Genomic DNA, 23,335 nt, shown 5'->3' with positions numbered 1-23,335 from the left:
GTTGAATACGTGATATAGGTACGCGTACCGACATGTTCGTTTTTAATTTTCAGTCTAGTCGATACCGTTGAGAGGTAGCGTTGATAGTGCCGAAATGACATCGCAACGTCGTAAAGCATTCAGTATTGAGGAGAAAGGTGCAATTTTAGCCAGACTAGAAAATGGAGAATCCAATTCAGCTCTCGCAAAAGAATTTGGTGTCGGTCATTCGACAATTTCAATGATTTAGAAAAACAAGGACCGAATCAAGGAATCATTCAATTCAAATGTTTTAAAACCAAAAAAGCTTCGGAAATCACAACATGATAACATTGATCAAGCGTTATTGCAATGGTTCAAAATCACAAGAAATAAAGGAATACCTATCAGCGGCCCTATGCTACAAGAAAAGGCCAATGTTTTCGCCTCTGGTTTTGGCAACCCAAACTTTAATTGCTCTGCTAGCTGGATAAGTCGATTCAAAGTAAGACATAACATTGTGTCGGGCAAAATTGTCGGTGAATCCTCGTCCGTTGATCAGAGTTCCACATATAATTGGCTGACGACTGTATGGCCAAATCTGCGAAGACAGTTCTCTAATGAAGAGATTTTTAATGCAGATGAAACAGGCTTTTTCTATAAATTATTGCCAGACAGAACTTTAAAATTTAAAGGAGAAAATTGTTGTGGAGGAAAGTTATCCAAAGAGAGATTAACCGTCATGGTAGCAGCAAATCTCAGCGGCACAGTGAAAAAAAAATTATTTGTTATTGGCCGATCTCAAAAACCAAGATGTTTCAGTAGTGTTAAGTCGCTTCCAGTTGATTATGCAAACAACCGTAAAGCGTGGATGACGTCTGAACTTTTCGAGAGATGGCTTCGAGATTGGGATCGCAACCTAGTGAAGAAGAAGAAAAAGATTCTATTGCTGGTTGATAATTGCCCGGCGCATCCTAATGTTACAGATTTGAAATCTATAACACTTGCTTTCCTACCACCCAACACAACATCAGTCTTGCAGCCAATGGATCAAGGAATAATAAGGTCTCTTAAATGCAATTTCAGAAAAAATCTTGTGCTTAAAATGATTAATGGCCTTGATTGTAATCAAAACAGTCCTATGAAAATAACAATTCTTGATGCAATTGTTATGATTAATGATGCCTGGAATAAGATCTCACAAAGTACGATTTACAACTGTTTCAAACATGCAGGACTCATTGAAACCTATGACGATTTACCAGTCCGAGAAATAGAAGAAAACGAATTTGATGATGAAGATGATTTACCCTTATCTTTGTGGGTACGAAATCTAAATTCAGATTTGTTACCAGCACCGGAAGTATGGAAGGATTATGTTGACATTGACAGCAGCCTTATGACATACGAAGAACCCACAGATGAAAATATTGTCAAAAATATAACAGAAAATGAGCAGTATGAAAGTGATGGAGAAGAAGAAATCGAAGAAGATCGAACGCCTACAGCAGAAGAAGCTCTGAAAGCTGCAGACTTACTATCGAAATTTGTTCACAGTCAGATGGAAAGTGATAATTTGAACTGGGCCATGTCTACCTTGCATAATGGTATTAGGAGCTTCTATTATAATTGCAAGAAAAAACAGATGCAAACTAAAATTACAGATTTCTTTAGTAAAAAATAAAAAAAAATTACATATTGTACATATTTAGTATTTTTGTAATAGACGGTGTTTTTTTATTATTTTTTTTTATTAAAAGAATCGTACAATTAAGGGCCTTTTTTTCAAACCCCCTAGAAAAAATACCATCTATTTTTCCGAAATTCTTCTTTATATGACGTCCGGTTAATATGACGTCTTTTTAATTTCCCTTCAATGTCATTATAAACGGATTTTACTGTATTTCGAATTGTTTCGTTGTTCACAAAATTCGTTCAATTATTTTCAAATGGAGGAATAATTTTTTTCGTTTTTCTAGAAATGATATTTGAATCTTGCTTATTATTTCTGCCTCGCAATATTTTCAAATTTCGTCATACTTACTAGAATATTAGTTGTTGTTCAATTATGTTTTTGACATTCACGGATTATCAAAATTTACCTATATGTACTTATAAACTGAATCCACTCCTTGTTTTCATGTAAACCGCGGTTTTGGAAGTCGCTTTGTTTAAAATGGCAGTCTAGGTTTTATCGAGGTCAAAGGAACAATTTCCGTAAAATCATAAAGACTCTCGTACTGCGAGATTCCACATTCCGAACAAGTTTTGTTCAAGTTCCGCATAAAACATTTGGCATTCACACTAAGTAGATATCGGTTGAACGTGAAATTTGTTTCGGCAGTATTCTTTGTAAATCATTAATTTTTATATATTTGTAGTAAATTCTTGATACGGGCTTGTTCACATTAAATAAATACCAGCTATAGATATTGGGGCGACAGATAAATTTCCAACATTTAGTCCTTTCGCCTTCACAACATCTTTTTTGTTTGCATGTTTTTGCAAAAAGTAGAATATATCATAAATAAATATGTATATTATGTTGTGAAGGAAAACGGACTAAATGTTGTCAATTTTTTTATATATTTATATTGAAAAACCTTCATCAAATAGACTCAACTTTCACATCTTATTGTAACAAATTTGTCAATTATATCCTCAACTGGATGGCAACCGTATGATATCATAGTATACCAATGAATCTGCTATCACAAGATGCTTCCTACAAAAAAAATGGTTTTCGTTTTCGGGAAAAAAAAATCATATTTACGGAAATATCTGGCGGAACTGTATTATGTGGACAACTTTCTATGAAGTATATTTGATCACAAATAAAAAATTATCATACCGCTACATATTTATATACTTGTTTCAGTATGAAGTTGTATAGCTCTGCAATATGTATACAATTTACAGTCATTCGACGACATTTTCTGCGATAACGTTTCAACGCTTCTATTGATTTTCATGGAAATTCAGTCATAGACGCAACTTTTCACGGAAAATCTTATGGTGATGATACTTAGTTCACAAAAAAAATGTTGGTGTAGTTTTATCAAAAAAATTGAGGAATAGTCCATAAATCTCCCGTTGGCTATTTTCTGATATCCGAGAAAAATTTCGACAGTTTTTTCTTCAGTGAATTAAAAATGGCATTTTTTTCAGAAGCCTATATCTCGAGAACGGCATAGTTTCAAAATTTTTCTCGGATGTCAAAGAAAATAGTAAACGAGAGTGTTATGCATTACCCCTAAATTTTTTCGAAAAAACCACCCCCAAAAATGTTTTTGTGAAGAAAATATCATCAGCTTTAGTTTTTGCACCTATGACTAACTTTCCTTCAAAATAAGCGAAGCATTCAAACTTAAAACGTTATCGCACAAAATGTATGATTTAAATGATGACTAATTTCAAAAGGAAGTATTTTCGGACATATGTTTCTAGGAACTTCTTTTTTATTTCGATTAGCACTTTCACCTTTTGAAATTTTGTCCCACATATGGAAACACCCTGTCTTTTTTTCATTTCGAGGTAGGATCAAGGGGGATTCATCCCCCTGGCTACGGCCTCTCATTGGAAAACTCTATATTATTAGATGTATTAAAGTTAAGTTGTTTTTTTTAGAAACGGCGTAATTCTTCACTCTCACAAGAAATTCGCATATCATGCACGAAATCGTTTGAAGAGGATCAAAATGCCAACTCCATTTGTAAGGCGGGTTTTTGCACAGCGAGTGTAGAACCTGCATTAGATATCGTACTATTAAAATTTTTTATAGACTTAGAAAAGGTATTTCCAGCTATTTCAATTCATTCTTGTTTATTAATACCTGCTTCAGCTAAAGATGACACGGCGTTTGAGCGATGAGAATGTTTAGAAATTTTTTTTATTCTTTGTATTCAGTCCAATTTTTTCAGCTTAAAAATTTTGACTCCTATGGAACATTTTAGTTTCAACATTTCGATGTATTATTTCGTCGAAACGAATTGAGAGCTATAATCTATCAGTTTTAATATGATTTAGTCTATATGATAATTTTTCATAAAATAATGTTGATGGGCATATGCTAGGGCATTGTTTCTCAAACTGTGGGGCGCGCCTAAAGAGCACTTTAAAAAAGAATTCATTGGAACAATGACAAGAAAACATTTTAAGGAGGTAAAACCTGCATTAGATATCGTACTTTTAATTTAATTTTTTTTTCGTGAAATTCTGCATTAACCTTCGTGTCGTGCTTAACAAATGAGTCGATCAAACACTGTCATGTCCATTGATCGAAATTTAATGGCTGTTGCTGAAAAAATATAAACAAATGCGTGAGATAGTGTGCTAATGTATCATCAACACTTACCATACTCAACAATTTCTCCATGCGATATAAGATTACATAATATAGAGACGGCGGTGTAGCGAGATGTTGAAAAGGAAAGTGGAATTACAACCTTTGCGTTCGGAGAAGAAATTCGAGAATTACAGGGATGGATTCAGTTCTAGTTTATTCTATAATTTTATTAATATTCTCGTCAGTGTTATGACTAAATCGTGACATTTTGAAATATTGAATATTTGAAACCTTAAAATCGAAATAAATAATCAAATTATATTAATAGCGAAATGAAGACAGCCCATGGGATCTGTTTTTTGTATAATGTTGTTCTGATTGGTTGTGTTCAATCAAATGACATCAAATTAACTGATTTAATTGGATTTCTACTAAAACAAAAAATTTTCTTTGCAACAAGTAACTGCAAGCAACTCGAAATTGTGAACCAAACTAAGTTAATTAATGTCAATTGCAATTGGCACTTTACTAGTGCAATAGAGCACAAGCATTCTCGGAATATAGTTCAGTTTTTTTGTATGGACATAAAAAATATTTTTAGGAAATGTAAAGACAGTTTTTCTAAGCTACTGGACGCTGTTGTCAATTTTGAACTAGGCACGAGAAAATTCAAATTTCAATACACAAAGATTCCATGTTATCCTCCAATCTGCATATTCTTGTAAATTTATCGGTTTTTGATATTTCACTCTTGCTTTTTGTCGTTCAAAATTTCTGACACACCTAATAGAAAAGTACATTCCAAATGAATTTCGAAAAATTAAGTTTTACTTGTCGTCTTCATATTTCATAATATTGTTCTCTGTCATCATATCTGATTCCTGGTCCTGAATTGTATAATATTATCCAAAAAGTAGAAAAATTTGGATATATGTACTTTTTTCAGTATCTATCACAAAATGCTTACAAAAAATCAACATAGATATTACTTTTTGGGTAAAAAATTTCACAAGTTTCTCGACTCTTCGAATATTGAAGTGTGTGGAAGGAAGTTCAAGGCGTATCGTATGATCTCATGGAATGGTTTCAGTGATAAATACCATAATTATACGACAAATTGGTGTTTCAGTTATTTATCCACTTTATTACAACTTGACTATGTTCTAAGCTACACAGGTTTTCTGCAGTTTTGTGAATTAGCGCACTTGAATATAGTAATAGGAACATACTTTTCAAAATGAGATTGATAGTTGAAAACGAAATTTATTCGAATTTATGGTAGATGAATTCTAAAAGAAAGTGAACTTACGTCGATTACTTGCATTCACAAAAGGTTCCACTTCACGAATAATTTGCACGATCAATTTTATCAAATTCAAATTTCAGAAAATTAATACTTTATTTGTAAATTTCGATATGAAATTAAAATATCCACTAACGCTTGCTACCTCTCTGGTAATCCGTTAGACGGAGAAATTTAAAAGCAGAGCACTAATAGTGCAGATATTGTTGATATTGAGAAATTCGGTCAAGCTTGTTATTCAATGATGGAATATTCTAGCATTAATCCTTATGCATTTGATTTTGTCAACATGAACCTGATCATCTTCACCTATTTTTAACAGAGTGATAAGTCGATATTCATTAGAGTTGTTAGAATTACTATAATGCAGTTTAACGGAAAGTTGTTTTTGTACTTATCATATGTTAAGGTTAGAACATTGTATAAATATAGATCCTGTTTGTCAATAAACACTAAATAATGAAATAATTGAAATTTCCGATTATTTTGAGTTCTATATGCATCGTTTAATTACATTTATGAACAAAATCTACTACGTTATTTCAAATATACATACTATCGAAAAACAACCAGAAATAGACTGCTTTAAATGAATTTTCGAAATTTTCTCAGTAGCAATAATTTCCTAACGAAAGATCTAGATGTTCCAAAAATATGACCATTCAAAATTTATATTTCTTTATCTGCATTTAGATGTAAAATGGCAATTTAAAGCCTCTTGAAAAATTTCATGTTTATCGTGTACTCAGAACCATAGAAAAATATCATCCAATATCCATGATAACATGGTATTTTTTTAATAAAAATTTTTAGCTTATTGCTAATAAAAATTATAATTTCGGAGAAAAACTATGAACTTCATGAATAGGTAATATTCTTTTTCTTCGAGCGATTCTAAAGCTTCATTGGACATTATTTGAGGCAATTCTTCGAAATCACCTCATTTTATACATATACCTATAGATGGTACATTATATCCATGAGATCATCTTTCTTATTTTTCGAATTTATTGCATATGCTATTTGTCAAAGTGAAATATTTGAATAAGATTCAAGGACGAGGAAAGCATATTTACTTCAATCGATTCTCAAGAAATGAAAATCCGGTTCAGAACTGGATTTTGCTCAAATTTCGCCACTACAACAATTTTAGTCAATTTAAATGAGGAAGTCTACATTAACCTTTCTCAGATGAAATAGAAATAAATCTTCATAAGGAAGTTTGCTGCTGATCTTAGGCTTTACTATTTATTACTGGTCACAATATTCTGATTTTTTGGAATTATTCATATTGGTCATCTAAATTCATGCGATACAGTGAACACTGAAAATATAAGGAAGTTGCAATATTTGCAATAATAAACCTTGTAAAAGTTGTACAATTTAAGTTATAGAATTAACAATTGATTAAACATTTATTCAGTCCGCGTTTTTAGGGGGACATTTTTTGGAACTCATGGAAACCAAAATCAACTTTCAACAATTCATTTTTTTATCACGATAATGCGGAGGGAAAAATCATGAAATCAAATTTAAATGTATTAAATATACCATAATGGAATTAAAAACTACAATTGCTTCCTAGCCCTTCCGTTAGATATATTTATAGTAAGGGAGGTGCTCCTACATTTCCACAAGGAACTTTATACTCTTCTTTTTCCAATAGCTACTCTCTTTAAAAATTTCTAAAATTAAAGTAATTTTATACTTTATCGAATTTATACAGGTGAATGCTCATATGTTCCCAATAATAAAAAAATCATCAGTTTTAATTTACATAAAATTACTATAATATCTAATGAAATAGTTACTTAGAACAATTTTGTTGTTAACAAAAATAAAAATCACCTTTGTATTAGCTTGTCGGAAAAAAAATGTCAATTCATATATGTCTAAGGACCGTTTACGACGATGTTTCAAGATAAAAATTTAAGGGTGTACACTACAATTCTGACTAACATATTCAGTGAAGATTCATTTTTATTCTGTGAGGAAACCTTGGTATAGAAGTTTATAATACACTCACTATTTTTTTTTAGTAGTATTTTTTTTATGTCACTTTGGAAGAATTTTTAATCGAATCTCAATTATTCCAATGATGAATTTTGGAATTTTTGTATTCTGATGAAAAAATACACAGGTACAATAAAATAAGAATTTTCAAAAAAATATTATGTTCTCGTGTATTTCAATTTGGAAATTCAGGATATCAATAAATGGAAATGTTATCAAATGAGAAAGCGATAAACGACAATAAGATTAAAGTAGTGTTTCAGAAAAATTGGTAATTCCATGATAATGAAAAAATTTTGAAATTCATCATCGAAATATTTGAGATGCGATTAAAAAACCTTTCAATTTCAAAGTCATATAAATCAAAAACTTGAATTTTTTTTGTGAAAAAATCAGTCAATTTATTGTAACCTGCCATACGAAGATTTTTTTTCCCAAAAATTGAAAGAGTAGATCAAGCGCTTTCCGCAAATAATCAAAATGAATCTGCACTAGTTCTTCAGTGCAGATTCATTATGAGAAAGGTAGTTTACACCCTTAAGTATGCCTCATTTGCTTGCACCAGTCAAGGGCCACTTAGGTAAGCCTTCGATTTTAATGAATTAAGAAATCCTTAAATGCAAGAAGGCTAACTCCTGTAACACGTAACGTAACCTATGGCGGATGTTTATATACATATCTGATTTGATTATCGTTATTATTCATTTTGTGAGTAGTGACTTTTACATATTTTTCTAGAGCGTTCAACCTGTTCATTTCACATTAAAATGTGGAATAAGTGCCTCAAAAGAGCAGAGGTGTTTCTGAAAGATATTCACGAAAATGAATCATCTTCGTTTACATTTTTATAATTTTTTCATACTTATGTAAAGAAGTTAAGATTAAACACTGAACAGATTCTTTTACATTGAATGCTTCTGATGTGTATGAATCAATGATTGTCTTTCCATCACCTACGCATAGATAAAGATATTGCTTCATACTTGGTCGAAACTTTCCATCGAATCATGGCCGAAGATTTGAAATTCACAAAATTCGTTAATGTTATTCCTTTGTATTCGAGTCCTTTGAATACAGGCCGATTCGATGACGTCAATGGAAATCAAGGCAGTATATTTCGCAAGTTATTCTGATTTTCATTTACGTGAAAACACCCATTTTTCTCCGAGTGTTCTTCCTAATTATAATATTTCTTATTTTCGATGATTACCTATGTGTTTCGTCATTTCCGTATTTCTCAATTTATATTGAAAAGGAGACCAATCGATTCTTTCATGTTCTGAAATTGAAAAAGGAGACATGCACTAACGTGAAATCTGGAGTTTTACTTGCTTGTTCAAAATCGTATTTATAATAATAATAATTTATTGATCCTTCAGGACGCTTAACAATGTGTGTATCATTGCTATTCTATTATTTACAAAAATTACTATTCTATTGAGTGATTAACGAATCAGAGAGAAATTCCTTACCCGAATAGAAGCACTTTTGGAGCAATAACTAATTACTTTTTTGAATGTTTGTTTCTTCAAAGATTTCAGATGAGATGATAAATGATTGAACAATATAATGCCCTGATATAGTGTAGTACGTTCGAAACTGTGAGTCCGATGTTTAGGAACCAGAAGCACCTGTAAATTACGTGTTCTATGATCGTACGAACTAGCTAGTTTTTTCCATTTAGTCTCATTATCCTTAGCGTATATGGGACATTTGAATATGTATATACATGGGAGTGACAGCAATTTATTGGCGACAAATATGGGCTCACAGGATGCTCTTTTCTGAGCCACAAAAACTCTAGAGAAGGAACTGCAGTCTCCCCAGAACAAAATATTGTAAGAGATATATCAGTACACAAGGCTGTAATGAACATTAATAGGAGAACTAGGTGGTAAAGAAGTTTTGAGTCTACTCATAGCGAAATAAGCATCATTGACATCATCGTGGGTTGACCAACTAAGGATCCCAAGGAGTTTAGTACAATCTGCTGGATTTAAATATCTTTATAGTACCTAGACAATCTTTTTTCAACAGACGTCTCTCATAGTTTCTTATTCCGAAATACAAACAAGCTATCATACCTTCATTAACTATCAAATTTTTACGGCGACACCATGATATAAACTCAACCATAATTTTTCACAAGCTCTCTGGAGCTCATCACAACCTCAAGTTGCGATTGCAACAGATGTGTCATGAGCAAATAATATATGTAATTTTTTCTGACGAAATTTCACTTTACAATTACCTAATAAACCTGCAAAGAGATCCTTTAAGAGTTTAGGTTTTCGCTATACACCTTATATTTAGGTACACATTTTTTTTCATCTCTAAAGCCCCTTTTACACTCTCCAATATAATCTAGCGATTTCTTGGAGCGATCAAGTTGTTTCAATATATCGTTGTGTGAACGATCTGTGATAACTTAGATAGGGGAAGGATCGGGAAATCTGGGAGGCCATCATCACAAGATATTTGATGCCTCCTTTTGATGCTACATCTTTTCAAATGGGGTCGATAGATGGCGACAACAAAAAATCGTCACAATGTATCAAAGCATGTAAACAGCATTCGATTTATCGGAACAATACAGAGCTCAACCTCACGCCGAAAAATCGCTACGATATATTGGAGCGTGTAAACCGGGCTTAAGCACATCAGTGGCGGATTTACAAATTTGCCTCCTGTAGGCTATTCAACTTATGCCGGCTCTGAATTTTGATACCTTAGTTCACCTTAATATGATTATATTAATTAATTAATCTATCAATATAATTCTAACTTTATTATTATTATTTATGATTTATCATCCTCGTTGCATCAACTTTTTTCGGATAGTCAGTATCATTGAGGATTAACGTGTCATATCCTTGATTATTTTCCAAGCAAAATTCATCAAAAAAGCATTATTTTAAGGAAAGAATATCTTAATCATGTACCAATTTTGAAGTAAGGTAAGGAGTATGTCTTAAAACAATACAATACTTACATAATATAAATAAAGCGTACACAGAAACTATACATTTGGAGAACGTTGACAAAAATGTTTTATTGCACTCGCACTTTGAAAACAATAAAATGAATTTCATTTGTTAATTTTCAGTTAGCATTTAGTTAAATTATATCAGGTGTGTGAATAAGTCTTTTCCGTTTTTTTTCAAATTTTGAGCCTTTATTGTGAAAAAATGGTTACAAATGAATTATTGAAAGTATTGGCCATCGCTAGCTACAACTTTTCCCCATCTTTCTGGCAACATACGAATCCCGTTGCGAAAAAATTCGACCGGTTTGGCCTCTATCCAGTCATCCACCCATTTTTTGGCTTCCTCGTAGGAATGGAAGTGCTGGTCAGCCAGGCCATGCGTCATCGATCTGAAGAGATGGTAATCAGACGGAGCAATGTCTGGACTATACGGCGGGTGGGGTAGGACTTCCCATTTGAGCGTTTCTAAGTATGTTTTCACCGGCTGTGCAACATGTGGGCGAGCATTGTCATGTTGCAAAATAACTTTGTCGTGCCTGTCGGAGTATTGTGGCCGTTTTTCTCGCAGTGCGCGGCTCAAACGCAACAATTGTCGTCGATAGACCTCGCCTGTGATCCTTTCATTCGGTTTCAGAAGCTCATAGTAAACCACACCTAGCTGGTCCCACCATATACAGAGCATGAGCTTGGCGCCATGAATATTTGGCTTGGCCGTCGATGATGATGCATGGCCGGGTAGTCCCCATGATTTTCTTCGCTTCGGATTATCGTAACGGATCCACTTTTCATCGCCAGTCACGATACGATGCAGAAAACCCTTTCTTTTATGTCGCTGAAGCAGCTGTTCGCAAGTGAAAAAACGCCGTTCGACGTCTCTCAGCTTCAGTTCGTACGGCACCCAATTTCCTTGCTTTTGGATCATTCCCATGGCTTTCAAACGCTTGGAAATGGTTGTTCGGTCAACTCCCAATGCTTCAGCAAGTTCTTCTTGCGTTTGACACGAATCTTCATCAAGCAAAGTCGCCAATTCTTGATCTTCAAAGATTTGCGGCCGCCCGGAACGCTCCTTGTCTTCCACGTCGAAATCGCCACTTTTGAAGCGTCGAAACCATCCGCGAACACTTGAATCATCGACACAACCTTCTCCATAAGCTTCCTGAAGCAACCGATGCGCCTCGGCAGCAGATTTCTTCAAATTGAACCAATAAAGTGAAACTTCCCGCAAATGACGTCGACTCGGCTCAAATTTCGACATTTTCACGATTTCAAAAATTTATGATGCGAAAAAATTTCAACTAATGTGTTAGTGTGGAATTGTTGACAGATGAATAAGCTTTGATTATGACATATGTAACCATTAAATACTCGCACAGTATTGGTGGCGCCATCTCTTACAAAAAACGGGAAAGACTTATTCACACACCTGATAAAAGTATTACAATACCTTTTTCCGAGACTTTAAATTCGCAAAATCATTAATTATATGATTGTACGAAATCTTATTGATTAGTATATTCTACAAAGCGTTAAACAATTGGTCATAGAGATTTTGAAATCTTGAGTTATTAATTCTGTATAATAAGTCTATATTTAGATGTTTGTTGAATTTTTTAATTGTTCTCCTATTTTCGAATTTCCTACTTTATAATAATGAAAGTATTTTCTTTGACTCTGTAAATCAAAATAAAAAATTAATAAGCTCAATCTGCCACCCCTTAAAATTTTCCACCCTAGGCTTCAGCCTACTCAGCCTGCTGATAAATCCGCCACTGCAGGGTACAATAGGGGCATGAGTGAACAAGTGCTCAAAAGCTCCTGACGCTAATTCGGAATTTCTTTGGATTAGGATGAAATAATAAACAATCGCATAGAACATGGAACTCTTTTGATTAACTAATTGCCAGGGATAATTTGTAACTCACTAATATTTCTATTTTTTTCAGATCCAAGGGTGAACAATTGGCCAATGATGAGCAGCCCCGTTCCTACCTTCCTCATATGTGTATTCTACGTATATTTCTCCAGAGTTTTGGGACCGAAACTAATGGAGAATAGAAAGCCTTTTCAGCTGAGAAATGTTTTAATTGTGTATAATTTTCTTCAGACTATTTTCAGTGCGTGGATATTTTATGAGGTTAGTATCATCAAATTCTTTTTTTTTACACTATGAAAAAAGCAATGAAATAATTTCAATTGTGTGTCCTTTGGGGATGCCGGTTGAAATTAATTTGTTTGAGATCCATTATTTCAATTTATAGGTATCATCTCGAATTGTAAATTTTTTCAAGAAGCATAATTCAATAAACATCGTCAATGTTTATCAAGGTAGGATTTGTCTTGTCTGAAGTGCGAACAACGGGAAAATCCTCATGGACGAACTACCTTATAAATGTAAAGGTCGAAAACTATGGAACTCCGCGTTTAAATAACACGTCTTACCTACTAAATTCAACCTGCTGTTTGGAATTTACGGGCCATAAGGCTTGCATCTTCCATTAAAATCTACCCCACTCAGAATACGGTTTTTCCTTAGGTTCTTATTTGAAATTCTTAAGTTAGGATGAATTTGAGTTGTCCAAGTTCATTATTTTCTCATAAATATCTTGTACAGGGTGGGCAAATTTCGATGTTTTAGCACTGCAACTTTTAAACCAGAGGTGATAGACAAAATCTGATACCCACTTCTCGATCTCTTTTTCTGAGAAACTAAAAAGGGTAGTATTCATTTTTGGCCACCTTCTTTCGTTTTCGAGTTATAAGCGAAAATTGGAAAAATGGCGATATCGAAAAACATTCATATCTCCGTTGATATTGATGATAGAGCTCTGAAATTTAAACATTATACAGGCACTTTTTTACGTAGAATCCAGTGGCGTACTCGTCTTTTCAAAAGGGTTTTTAATTACGAAGCTATGACCCAAAGTTATGTTTTTTTAAATGGGAACACTATATTTCTGTGACATTTTTTGAAAGCTTAATTTTTCCTGATTTCAAAAATATATAACATCGTATAGTTTGTATCAATATAAATAATGGAAAATGGTCAAAAACTTTTCTCACCTAAGTGTCTCAATATTTCTATGGTTTCAAATGTTGGTGAGCACAGAAAAATATAGCTTCTTATAACAAGAGCAGTATCCTTCCGTCAATCTGATTATTTATATGATTTTTACTAATTTCGACAAAATTCGGATTTAGATATATTTTATAAATTTTTCATTCCAAAATGGTTTCGGAAATAATGAAAAGATCCCCATCATCGACTGTTTCAATCGAGATAGTTGTAATGAGATGAATGCATTGATAAATTATTTCTATAGGTCTCTAGAATGAATACGTTCAAATATTGACTTGTGCGGTTGACTTCTTTCTGGAAAATTATTCAAATAGTCTTGTGATGCTGCATCCTCATTATAATTGCACCTAATGTAACATTCGAGCATATTGAACTTTTCGTTATTTCCATAATTCATTTTGAAATAGAAAAATATACAAGTATTTCGAAACAATAATACTCGTAGCGCTGATTTGATTTCAAATGATATAAATTGATGATTTGACAGTCAAAGCTCGAATCTCTATGATAGCAGTCCATTATTCAGTGAGAAATTAAGTAAAAAGCATAGAAATGAAGAAACTAATAGAAGGAGACTGTGGCAATGATACAATGCTAAATTTTTCTGTGCTCATCAACATTTGAAACCATAGAAATATTGAGACACTTAGGGGAGAAAAGTTTTTGACCATTTTCCATTATTTATATTGATACAAACTATACGATGTTATATATTTTTGAAATCAGGAAAAATTAAGCTTTCAAAAAATGTCACAGAAATATAGTGTTCCATTTAAAAAAACATAACTTTGGGTCATAGCTTCGTAATTAAAAACCCTTTTGAAAAGACGAGTACGCCACTGGATTCTACGTAAAAAAGTGCCTCTATAATGTTTAAATTTCAGAGCTCTATCATCAATATCAACGGAGATATGAATGTTTTTCGATATCGCCATTTTTCCAATTTTCGCTTATAACTCGAAAACAAAAGAAGGTGGCCAAAAATGAATACTACCCTTGATAGTTTCTCAGAAAAAGAGATCGAGGAGTGGGTATCAGATTTTGTCTATCACCTCTGGTTTAAAAGTTGTAGTGCTAAAACATCGAAATTTGCCCACCCTGTACATTGTTTCAAACCGTAAACAGTCTTAAAATACTATGTATTGGCAGATATAATCAAAAATGAAAAAGGTTTTTCGAAAACCATTTTTTCCATAAGAATCTCATCAACTCATGAACCGTTGAATTTATATACACTGTGTCCGTAAAGTATGGAACAAATTCATTTTTAGCTAAACAGGCCATTCTAAGAAATCATTCTGAAACACGTCGATTTTTTATTTCAATTTACCGTATTTTAAAATAATAATCTAATATATAGGGTGAATTACTTTCGAGTAATGACGTTCCTATTACTCTAGCTGAGCTGATCACATGTTGATTACAACTGATACAGGGTGGACAAAAATACAATAGTTTTATGTGTGCTCATAAAGTAACGCGTAACATTCTTTATTAGTTAAATTAACAGTATTATCAAAAATACTTATTGTCTAGCGGCAATAAACAAATAATGACATTTCACAAAAAACTAGACGACTTTGTTTTTTTTTAAATTGATAAAAAATCATTTCTTTCATATTCTGTCTGCTAGACCACAAGTAAACATGTTTGGAAACAGCTCATTTTTATTAATCTAAAAATGTAACAAACTACAGGGTGTTACATTCAAACCCATTGCCGCTAGACAATAAGTATTTTTGATGATATTGTTAATTTAACTGATAAAAAATGTTACGCGTTACTTAATGAGCACACACACAACTATTATATTTTTCACTTCACGAATTCCATTTAAAGGTCTTGAATTGATTGCGGAACATTGGCTAAGATAGATCTAAACGTTCACGTGGCTCCAAGGGAAACTTTTCTTGAAAAATTGCGAATGATTCGTTACTTGTGTGGCACGTAGCGCCCTCTTATTGAAAATAAACGTCGTCCACATCAATATCTTTCAATTCCGGCCATAGAAAACATAAATGCACCAAATGGCCGCCATGGCTTCAGTTGCACATTTTCGGCTGTATGTCCTCTAAAACGAATAACATTTCAAGGTCTTGAATCGATTGTAGATCTGAGTTTCCGTTAACACTACGGGAGACAGCAGAAATATTCTCAATTTTACTTGAGCGATGCACACGGTTTCAATTCTTCACTTCACTAACTTGCCCCAATTGCTTTAATTTGTTCGTCAGTTTCACTATTAACGCCCAAGGAGGTACTTCAGAAGGACCCAAAAAAGCTGACTGTAACTGCAAAATTTTCACCATTTTTGAAGTGAATTCTAACAATTTCACTTCGTTGTTAAAGCGTGTATCTTTCATTTTTAGTAATGACGTAGTTTTTCTTTATCGCATGTCAAAAGTTGACATCTTCAAAAGTCAAAGCTGCCCAGTAACGGGATATTTAAAATGAAACTTTTTATTGGAAAACCCTGTATAATAAGAAATACCTTTGAAAAGAAATACAGAAGATTGGAGAAAAAATCATCATCTTTTTGAAGTATATGATAATTATATTTTTAATAACATAACATTCGACTTCAATCTTTTTTCATATAAGGAACAGCAATTCAATATTCTCTTAGTTTCTTATTTTTCGTTATTTTCTGATATCTTTAGAAATGAATATTTTGCGGAATTAGATGACCTTGAAGCCCATTCAATAAATACTCTTCAATCCAATTATTGGTAAATTGATCAATCAGAAAGTTATGTACTGAGTTCATAGTTTGCAGCATAATTAATTGATCACGAATTATTCTTGAGTGGATCTAGCTTCTAATTATTTGATAGCATTACCTATCTGTTGGAAATTCTCAAACTACAGATATTTGGACAGGATGACAACACTTTGATCTCTTAAATGAGATCCATTGTTTTCATAGAAATAGTTATTACATTTCTCCCATTTCAAATGAAGACGCGATTGAAATTTTGCTATGATTTTTATTTTATTTTTTTTTTTTTACAGTACATGATGAGCGGGTGGTGGGGAGCTTACAGCTTCAGGTGTCAACCAGTCGATTACTCAAATAGTCCTCTAGCCATGAGAGTGAGTTGAATTTGTCTTTACTGTCAGCATTATAATGACGCATGAAATCATTTTTCTTACAGATGGCGAACACTTGCTGGTGGTACTATTTCTCCAAATTCACAGAATTCCTCGACACACTTTTCTTCGTCTTGAGGAAGAAATACAGTCAGGTATCGACACTCCATGTTATCCACCACGGATGCATGCCGTTCTCGGTGTGGATGGGACTCAAATTTGCACCAGGTGAATTGAAAATTTCTTCTTGGGAATAATTAAAGTGATTCCAAAATATTTTTCGGTTTCAATACTCGAAAACATTAAAAAAAACACTTCCATTTCTATATCTTTTGATGTAATTATTTATTCGTCTGCAAATATTGAAATGAACTAAATAAGATTAAAATAAATATTAAAAAATACTACAACAATCAAAGAATTATCTTCAAAACGAAACATTCAAAGAAATATGTGATATATTAACTAAAACATTATTACAAAATAATAATGATCATGCGTTACGAATTTCACTTTTAATGTTATTTAAATATCTTTCAACTCAAATCATATATGATTTATCCGAAATTCGATTAAAATAATCAAATATCACCCATTTTAATATTATGAATTATTAGTTCTTTGTCTCGATTTACTCCTTGTCTTGTTGAAATTGAATTAAATAATTCGGCAATCGAAATTCGATGTAAAGTCTGAATCCGAAGCCTTTTTAACCTTTTATACTCAAAATGTACCCTGAAAATTTCAAGTTCCTGAAATCTTTCTCAACAAAGAACTTCAAACCTACTCAGTAATTTTCTGGATCTTGTCTTTCGAAAATTTAAATCGCAGAATACCTACATATATGGGCTTAGTGTATAATTTTTTCTGGTATATCCACTACTTCTAATGATAAAACTGTTTTCAGGCGGTCACAGCACATTTTTCGCTCTCTTGAACACTTTTGTACACATAATTATGTACTTCTACTATATGGTTTCTGCAATGGGACCTCAGTACCAAAAGTACATCTGGTGGAAGAAATACCTGACTACTCTTCAAATAGTAAGTCTAATTCTAATTTTTAACCTACAATTATAATTGCTTCGAATTGGTATAAATGAAGCAATTGACTTAAATGTGAATAGTATAATAAGATCACAAATATCTTCCAGGTACAATTCATTGCAATCTTTGCCCATCAATTCCAACTTTTATTCACTGAATGCAACTACCCAAAATCATTTATGATATGGATTGCCCTCCATGGAGTGTTGTTCATGTTCCTCTTCTCAGACTTCTACAAAATTAAATATACCAACTCCAAAGACAAGAAAACCACTGTCAACTCAGGATTATGTATGGTAAGTTATCAAAAAACAAGTTTTAGAGAAGAACTCTAGAATAAGTGGTCAACTTCTGAATACAACGATTATCTGCAGAAGTGTGAGATTTCGATATTGTAATGTTCGAGTTTTATTAGTATTATTTTATATTAACGGGCTTTTCCGAGGTTAACGTTCCTAGTCCTCACAGCTATGTTCGAGGACCGGAAAAAATCTAGTTCTTTGAGACTGCCTAACTCTAACCATCCGTTGTTGGGTAAACAATCAACAATTTTTTGTCAGAGAGAGCAAGAACCCATGACGTCCGGACTTTCGTTATTTTATAAAAGCTGAGAGTTTTTCTGTGCATGTCCCCTACACAGGTAAAGTCGACCAGCGACTATAGAGTTTGGGTTGTGGTTACTTTGGCAGGTAACAGGTAGTAAATGTGTATAAAATGGTACCTTAAATTCGTTAGAGTATAAAGTTTAAATTTTTTATATTTTCTTCAGGATTACTCGAGAGAACTCGCCATCCATAGCCGGACACTTATGAGTTATGATAGTTGCTACCCCTGCCAGACACCGCTGAACTTTAATAAATTGAAAACTATTAAAAAAATTTCTGTGTGTAATAATAATTTTTCTTGTGTCTTATAATTTAGAAATAGCATTATTCATTTTATATCCCATGGCTATGAACTTAAAAAAATATTTTTTCAATAGATATATTTATCTTTTATACTAAAACGAAACTATAATGGTAATTATAAAAGTTTAGGCATGTCTGGCAGGAGGTAGCAACTGTCATAAGTATCCGGCAATGGATGACTAGTTTTCTCAAGTTATATCGAAGAAAATTAAAAAAAAGAGATCTATACTCCAACGAATTCAGGTAACTGTTTTATACCCCTTTTCTACCGGTTACCTGCCAAAGTACCCACAACTCAAACTCAGCGAAACTCTATAGTCGCTGGTTGTCTTTACCTGCGTAGGGTAACAGGCCCGGTCTACCATAATAAAACAAATTTTTTGTCAAAAATCGATTTTATTATTCTACATAGTTGCCTTCAAGGGCGATACAACAATTATAGCTTTTCTTCCAACTTTTCGATACCATATTTGTAGTAAGATTAGTCTTTCGCTTCAAAATAGGCCTCAGTTTCGGCTATTACTTCTTCATTGGCGCTTAATTTCTTTCCATCGAGCATTCCTTTGAGGTCTGAGAACAGAAAAAAGTCGCTGAGGGCCAGATCTGGCGAATACGGAGGATGCAGAAGCAATTCGGAGCCCAATTCATGCCATTTTTATCATTGATTTGTGACACGGCAAGTTGTCTTGAAACAGCACTTTCTTTTTTTCAAATAGGCTGTTTTTTAACTATATTATCCTTTAAAGGATCCAATAACGCTATAATTTAATCACTGTTGACGATCTGGCCCTTTCGGAGGTAAATATAATACCTTGCACATCCCAGAATACTGCTGCCGTAACCTTGCCAGCTGACTATTGTGTTTTCCCTCGCTTTGAATTCGGTTCATCGTGTGCAGTCCACTCAGCTAACTGTCGATTGGACTGAAATTGGAGTGAAATGATGGAGCCATGTTTCATCCATTGTCACATACCGACGCTCAAAAATTCAGGTTTATTGCACTTAAACAGCTTCAAACACTGTTCAAAATCATTAACACATTGTTGCTTTTGATCGATTGTGAGCTCGTACGGCACCCATTTCGCGCACAGCTTTCTCATGTACAAATATTCGTGAATATGATTCACACGTTCAGATGATATCTTCACAATGTCTGCTATCTCGATCAACTTCACACCTTTTTTGATTTTTTATTTTTTCGTCAGTGACAGCCTCTTTTGGGTGTCCACTGCGTTGGCCGTCTTCGGTGCTCATTTCATCACGTTCAAACTTAGCATACCAATCAAGACAAGATTTTGCTTCAACTGTATGTTCCCCTCCAAAAAGCAATATTTCATCAGCACACAAAATTTTTTTTCATCATTTTTCAAATAACAAAAGTAGCTACACTCACAACGCAATATCTCATAAACTGATAGTCGGAATGTTGTAAAATTTTGACACGTATCGTTTGAAGGTTGGTACTAACTAAAAAATATTTGGATTTAATACTAGCACCGCCATCTGTGCATCAGACCCGGGACTTTTCAATTAGAGAAATACATCCTGCACAGAAAAACTTTCAGCTTTTATAAAATAACGAATATAAAGAAAATAAGAAGTTGGGATATGATTAGCACACTCTCAGTGTCTCATTGCCAGAGGTCTCATAGAGGACCAAAGACTCGGGAATAAAAACAATAAAAATATCAAAACATAATTCATTTTCCTCTTTTAAATCATCTAGCTAGAATATGTGCATACAACTCTTATGGTTACAGAATTTTTTTTAACGAGTCTCTATTTCTTCTTTGAAATACAATTATATTGCTAATTTCGAATGGATGGATATTGGTTTGAATTGAAAGCACTGACTTGGCATCAAGATATTTTGATTGCTCATGCATTCATGCGCCTAAATCATTCTTGGGTTCACCGATATGTTTTCATCAAGGGCGCAATAAGCGCAAGAATGTCGAGCACTCAAAAGCTTCTGACACCAGATCAGACCTTTTCGTGATTTTCTTTTATTTTCTGACGTTACAGTTAGTACAATTCATATGAATATCTATCTCCAAAAATACAACGAATTATTTCATGATATTTCCAAATTTTAAATTCAAACACCTTCAATCTCTACTTCAACTGTTTTACTCATTTTGCAGCCAGTTTTGGAAGAAAAGGAAAACGTCCTTACTCATAAGAAAACAGATAGTAATGGAACCCTCAATAACACATATATCAAAAGTGATCTATTAGATTCCTACCAAGCTTGTTATTCAAATGGCAGCACCAAAGGTTTCGTTTCTCAGACGAATGGATTGCAAGATGCAACGAAAAAGGATGCTTAATTGTTGGAGATCCTCATCAACAGAATTCTCCATTCCCTGGGTGTATGTGATATGTTCTACAGTTGGTAAAGGGAACCAGTATTGTAGAATTGGTGGAAGGAACTTCATCATAAGGTGGAGAGTGCAGTTTTTGTCTAAGCTCAAGCATTTCGTATTCTAGAAGACCAAAAGATGTTTAAAAATGGACAAACTAATTTTTTCCTTCGTTTTAATAATATGGAAGATATTCCTCCTTGCAGTCTCTAATAGCGTTTTAATTTTTTATTAATCTTAAATTTTTGATCACTGAAACTGGAGTCCATTTTTCCGTTCTGCTATATAATCTCGATCTGTATATAGATATTTGTTACTAGTAATAAGTAATTTATAAGATTGAACATTTCCCTTTTTATGAATTCTATGATCGAAATTTTTTATTGTTATTTTTTATATTGTGAAAGATTTGTGATGTGATACCTTTCCAGATCAATTATTAAAATTAGTTATATCCATGTTGCCTCATCGAAATTCTGTTGGATCCCATATTTGCATTGGATGATTTTAATGAAATAAAATCATTTTTATTGCACTTAATAGGATCAACATATTATTGAACTCTACAATTCTGAATAAATTTCGATTTTGGATTTGTAGAAATTAATTTAGTCGTTACCTTTGACTGTCATAAATTGCATTTTTTATTTGTTTTTATTAACAAACTTATTTTTCATTCAGAATATTCCTCAGCTAAACGATGTGATTAATTCTATCAAGTCCAACCGAATTTCTGTTAATATTTATAAATTTCACCGAATATGAATATTTGTTTCACAATTTCAATGTTATCACAGCTAAAATATAAATATCATATTGTAAAGGTTAATTGTGGAATCCATTATTTGGAAGTTTCAAATGTATAGTATTTTTGTACATAAACGATTCAAATAAAACATTCTGATAATTTAGTTTTTATTCTTTTTAATAGATATAATATTGATGCATAAGCATATTTCAATTGTTTCTTAAATGAAACGTGTTTTATTTTCTACAGAAAAGATATACATGAAAAACAATCAGTGACAATTCATGATGAAGTCTAAGTTCCAATGATGAACAAAATTCAGTGGCGTAGGGTATTTAATTTCAAAATCTAGGGGGGTAGTCAAAGATTCGTTTTGATTTTTTCGCGACAAATAGTTCTTATTTTTTGGGTAAAACGGATTTTGCGAAAATAAATTTTTATATTTGAATTTTCATAAAACGGAAAGTAGCTTATGAAAATAATGAGTATCATTTTCATTTCTGTATTTATTTTAGATAAAATGATTTGCAGGTGCAAATTCATGAGTTAATGAACGAAAGTTAAAAATATTTATCTAGTTATGTTATATCAATAAAATGTTTTGAAGACGTGAAAACGAAACGGTAACAAACATTTGAAAACATAAAGAAGAATGGATAAAAAAAAATTGAATTGGGTAAATACATCACATTTCCATAAAATCAAAATGAGTGAAAAATTAATAAAATGAAAAGGAACATGGATTTGAAAACAACGGAAATCTAATTGATCACCAATTTTTCAACCTGAAATTAGCGATATGGAATTGGAAGAGATGTGGTTCCAGCGAGATGGTGCAACAAGCCACACAACACGACGTAAATTGGCCACCAAGATCTTATGATTTATCGCCTTTAGATTTTTCTGATGTTCTGCAAAGGATCTTGTTCATGCCAATAATTTTGGTACTTTTGAAGATCTGAAAACCAACATCCGTCAAATTATTGGTGAGATTTTACCATAAATGTGCCGGTGAGTCAGACAAACACACACAAAGACAAAGTCCTGTAAGAGATCACGCGGAGGACTTTCATATGATGTTGTATTCCACACATTTGTCAATGTCCAAGCAATATATTGAAATGAAAATTTGATCGATATTCTAAATGGAAGTGTGTTTCATTTACGTTTACTTTCCGAACCACAAAATGAATAATCCTTTACAACCTTGTAGGTGCCATCCTTCTTGGAGGCCAACCAAAGTCAAGACAACTATGGGTTACAACCGATGAAAGGTTGATGATGTTGAGCTTCAGCATCTGATCAATTTCCACGTTCAAAACTGTTTGTAATGCTTTTATCTGAATAAACATAAACAAGACGAACCTTAATTGAAATCCTTGAAATCAAGAGTTAAATTCATGAAATCCATACCCAGAATGAGATGGTGAGTTAGTGAGGGAACTACAAGTATCCTGAGGAACAGGAACTTGATCTCATCGTTCGAACTGAGATTAGGATGATCTCGTAATTAGGTCAGGTTATAAAAAATATTCTCCTTAGTCTATGTACACAATTA

General features: G+C 32.9%; 1 protein-coding gene across 2 annotated transcripts in view; it reads left to right on the top strand.

Moving 5' to 3' along the window:
• Positions 1-21,936, top strand: part of LOC123680564 (elongation of very long chain fatty acids protein AAEL008004-like) — a 62,975-nt gene extending 41,039 nt beyond the window's left edge. For both annotated transcript variants that reach the window (XM_045618525.1, XM_045618526.1), the window contains exons 3-8: positions 12,489-12,679; positions 16,634-16,714; positions 16,777-16,939; positions 17,619-17,755; positions 17,866-18,054; positions 20,811-21,936. In XM_045618525.1, coding sequence (XP_045474481.1) covers positions 12,489-12,679; positions 16,634-16,714; positions 16,777-16,939; positions 17,619-17,755; positions 17,866-18,054; positions 20,811-20,996 — 947 coding nt within the window. In that variant the 3' untranslated portion in view covers positions 20,997-21,936. The remainder of the gene's footprint in view (positions 1-12,488; positions 12,680-16,633; positions 16,715-16,776; positions 16,940-17,618; positions 17,756-17,865; positions 18,055-20,810) is intronic.
• Positions 21,937-23,335: the final 1,399 nt, after the last annotated feature.

This window comes from Harmonia axyridis, chromosome 5 (genome assembly GCF_914767665.1).
Source record: "Harmonia axyridis chromosome 5, icHarAxyr1.1, whole genome shotgun sequence".
Lineage (NCBI taxonomy): Eukaryota > Metazoa > Arthropoda > Insecta > Coleoptera > Coccinellidae > Harmonia > Harmonia axyridis.
Note: the sequence above shows the minus strand (reverse complement) of the source record. Positions and strands in the feature narration are given on the sequence as shown.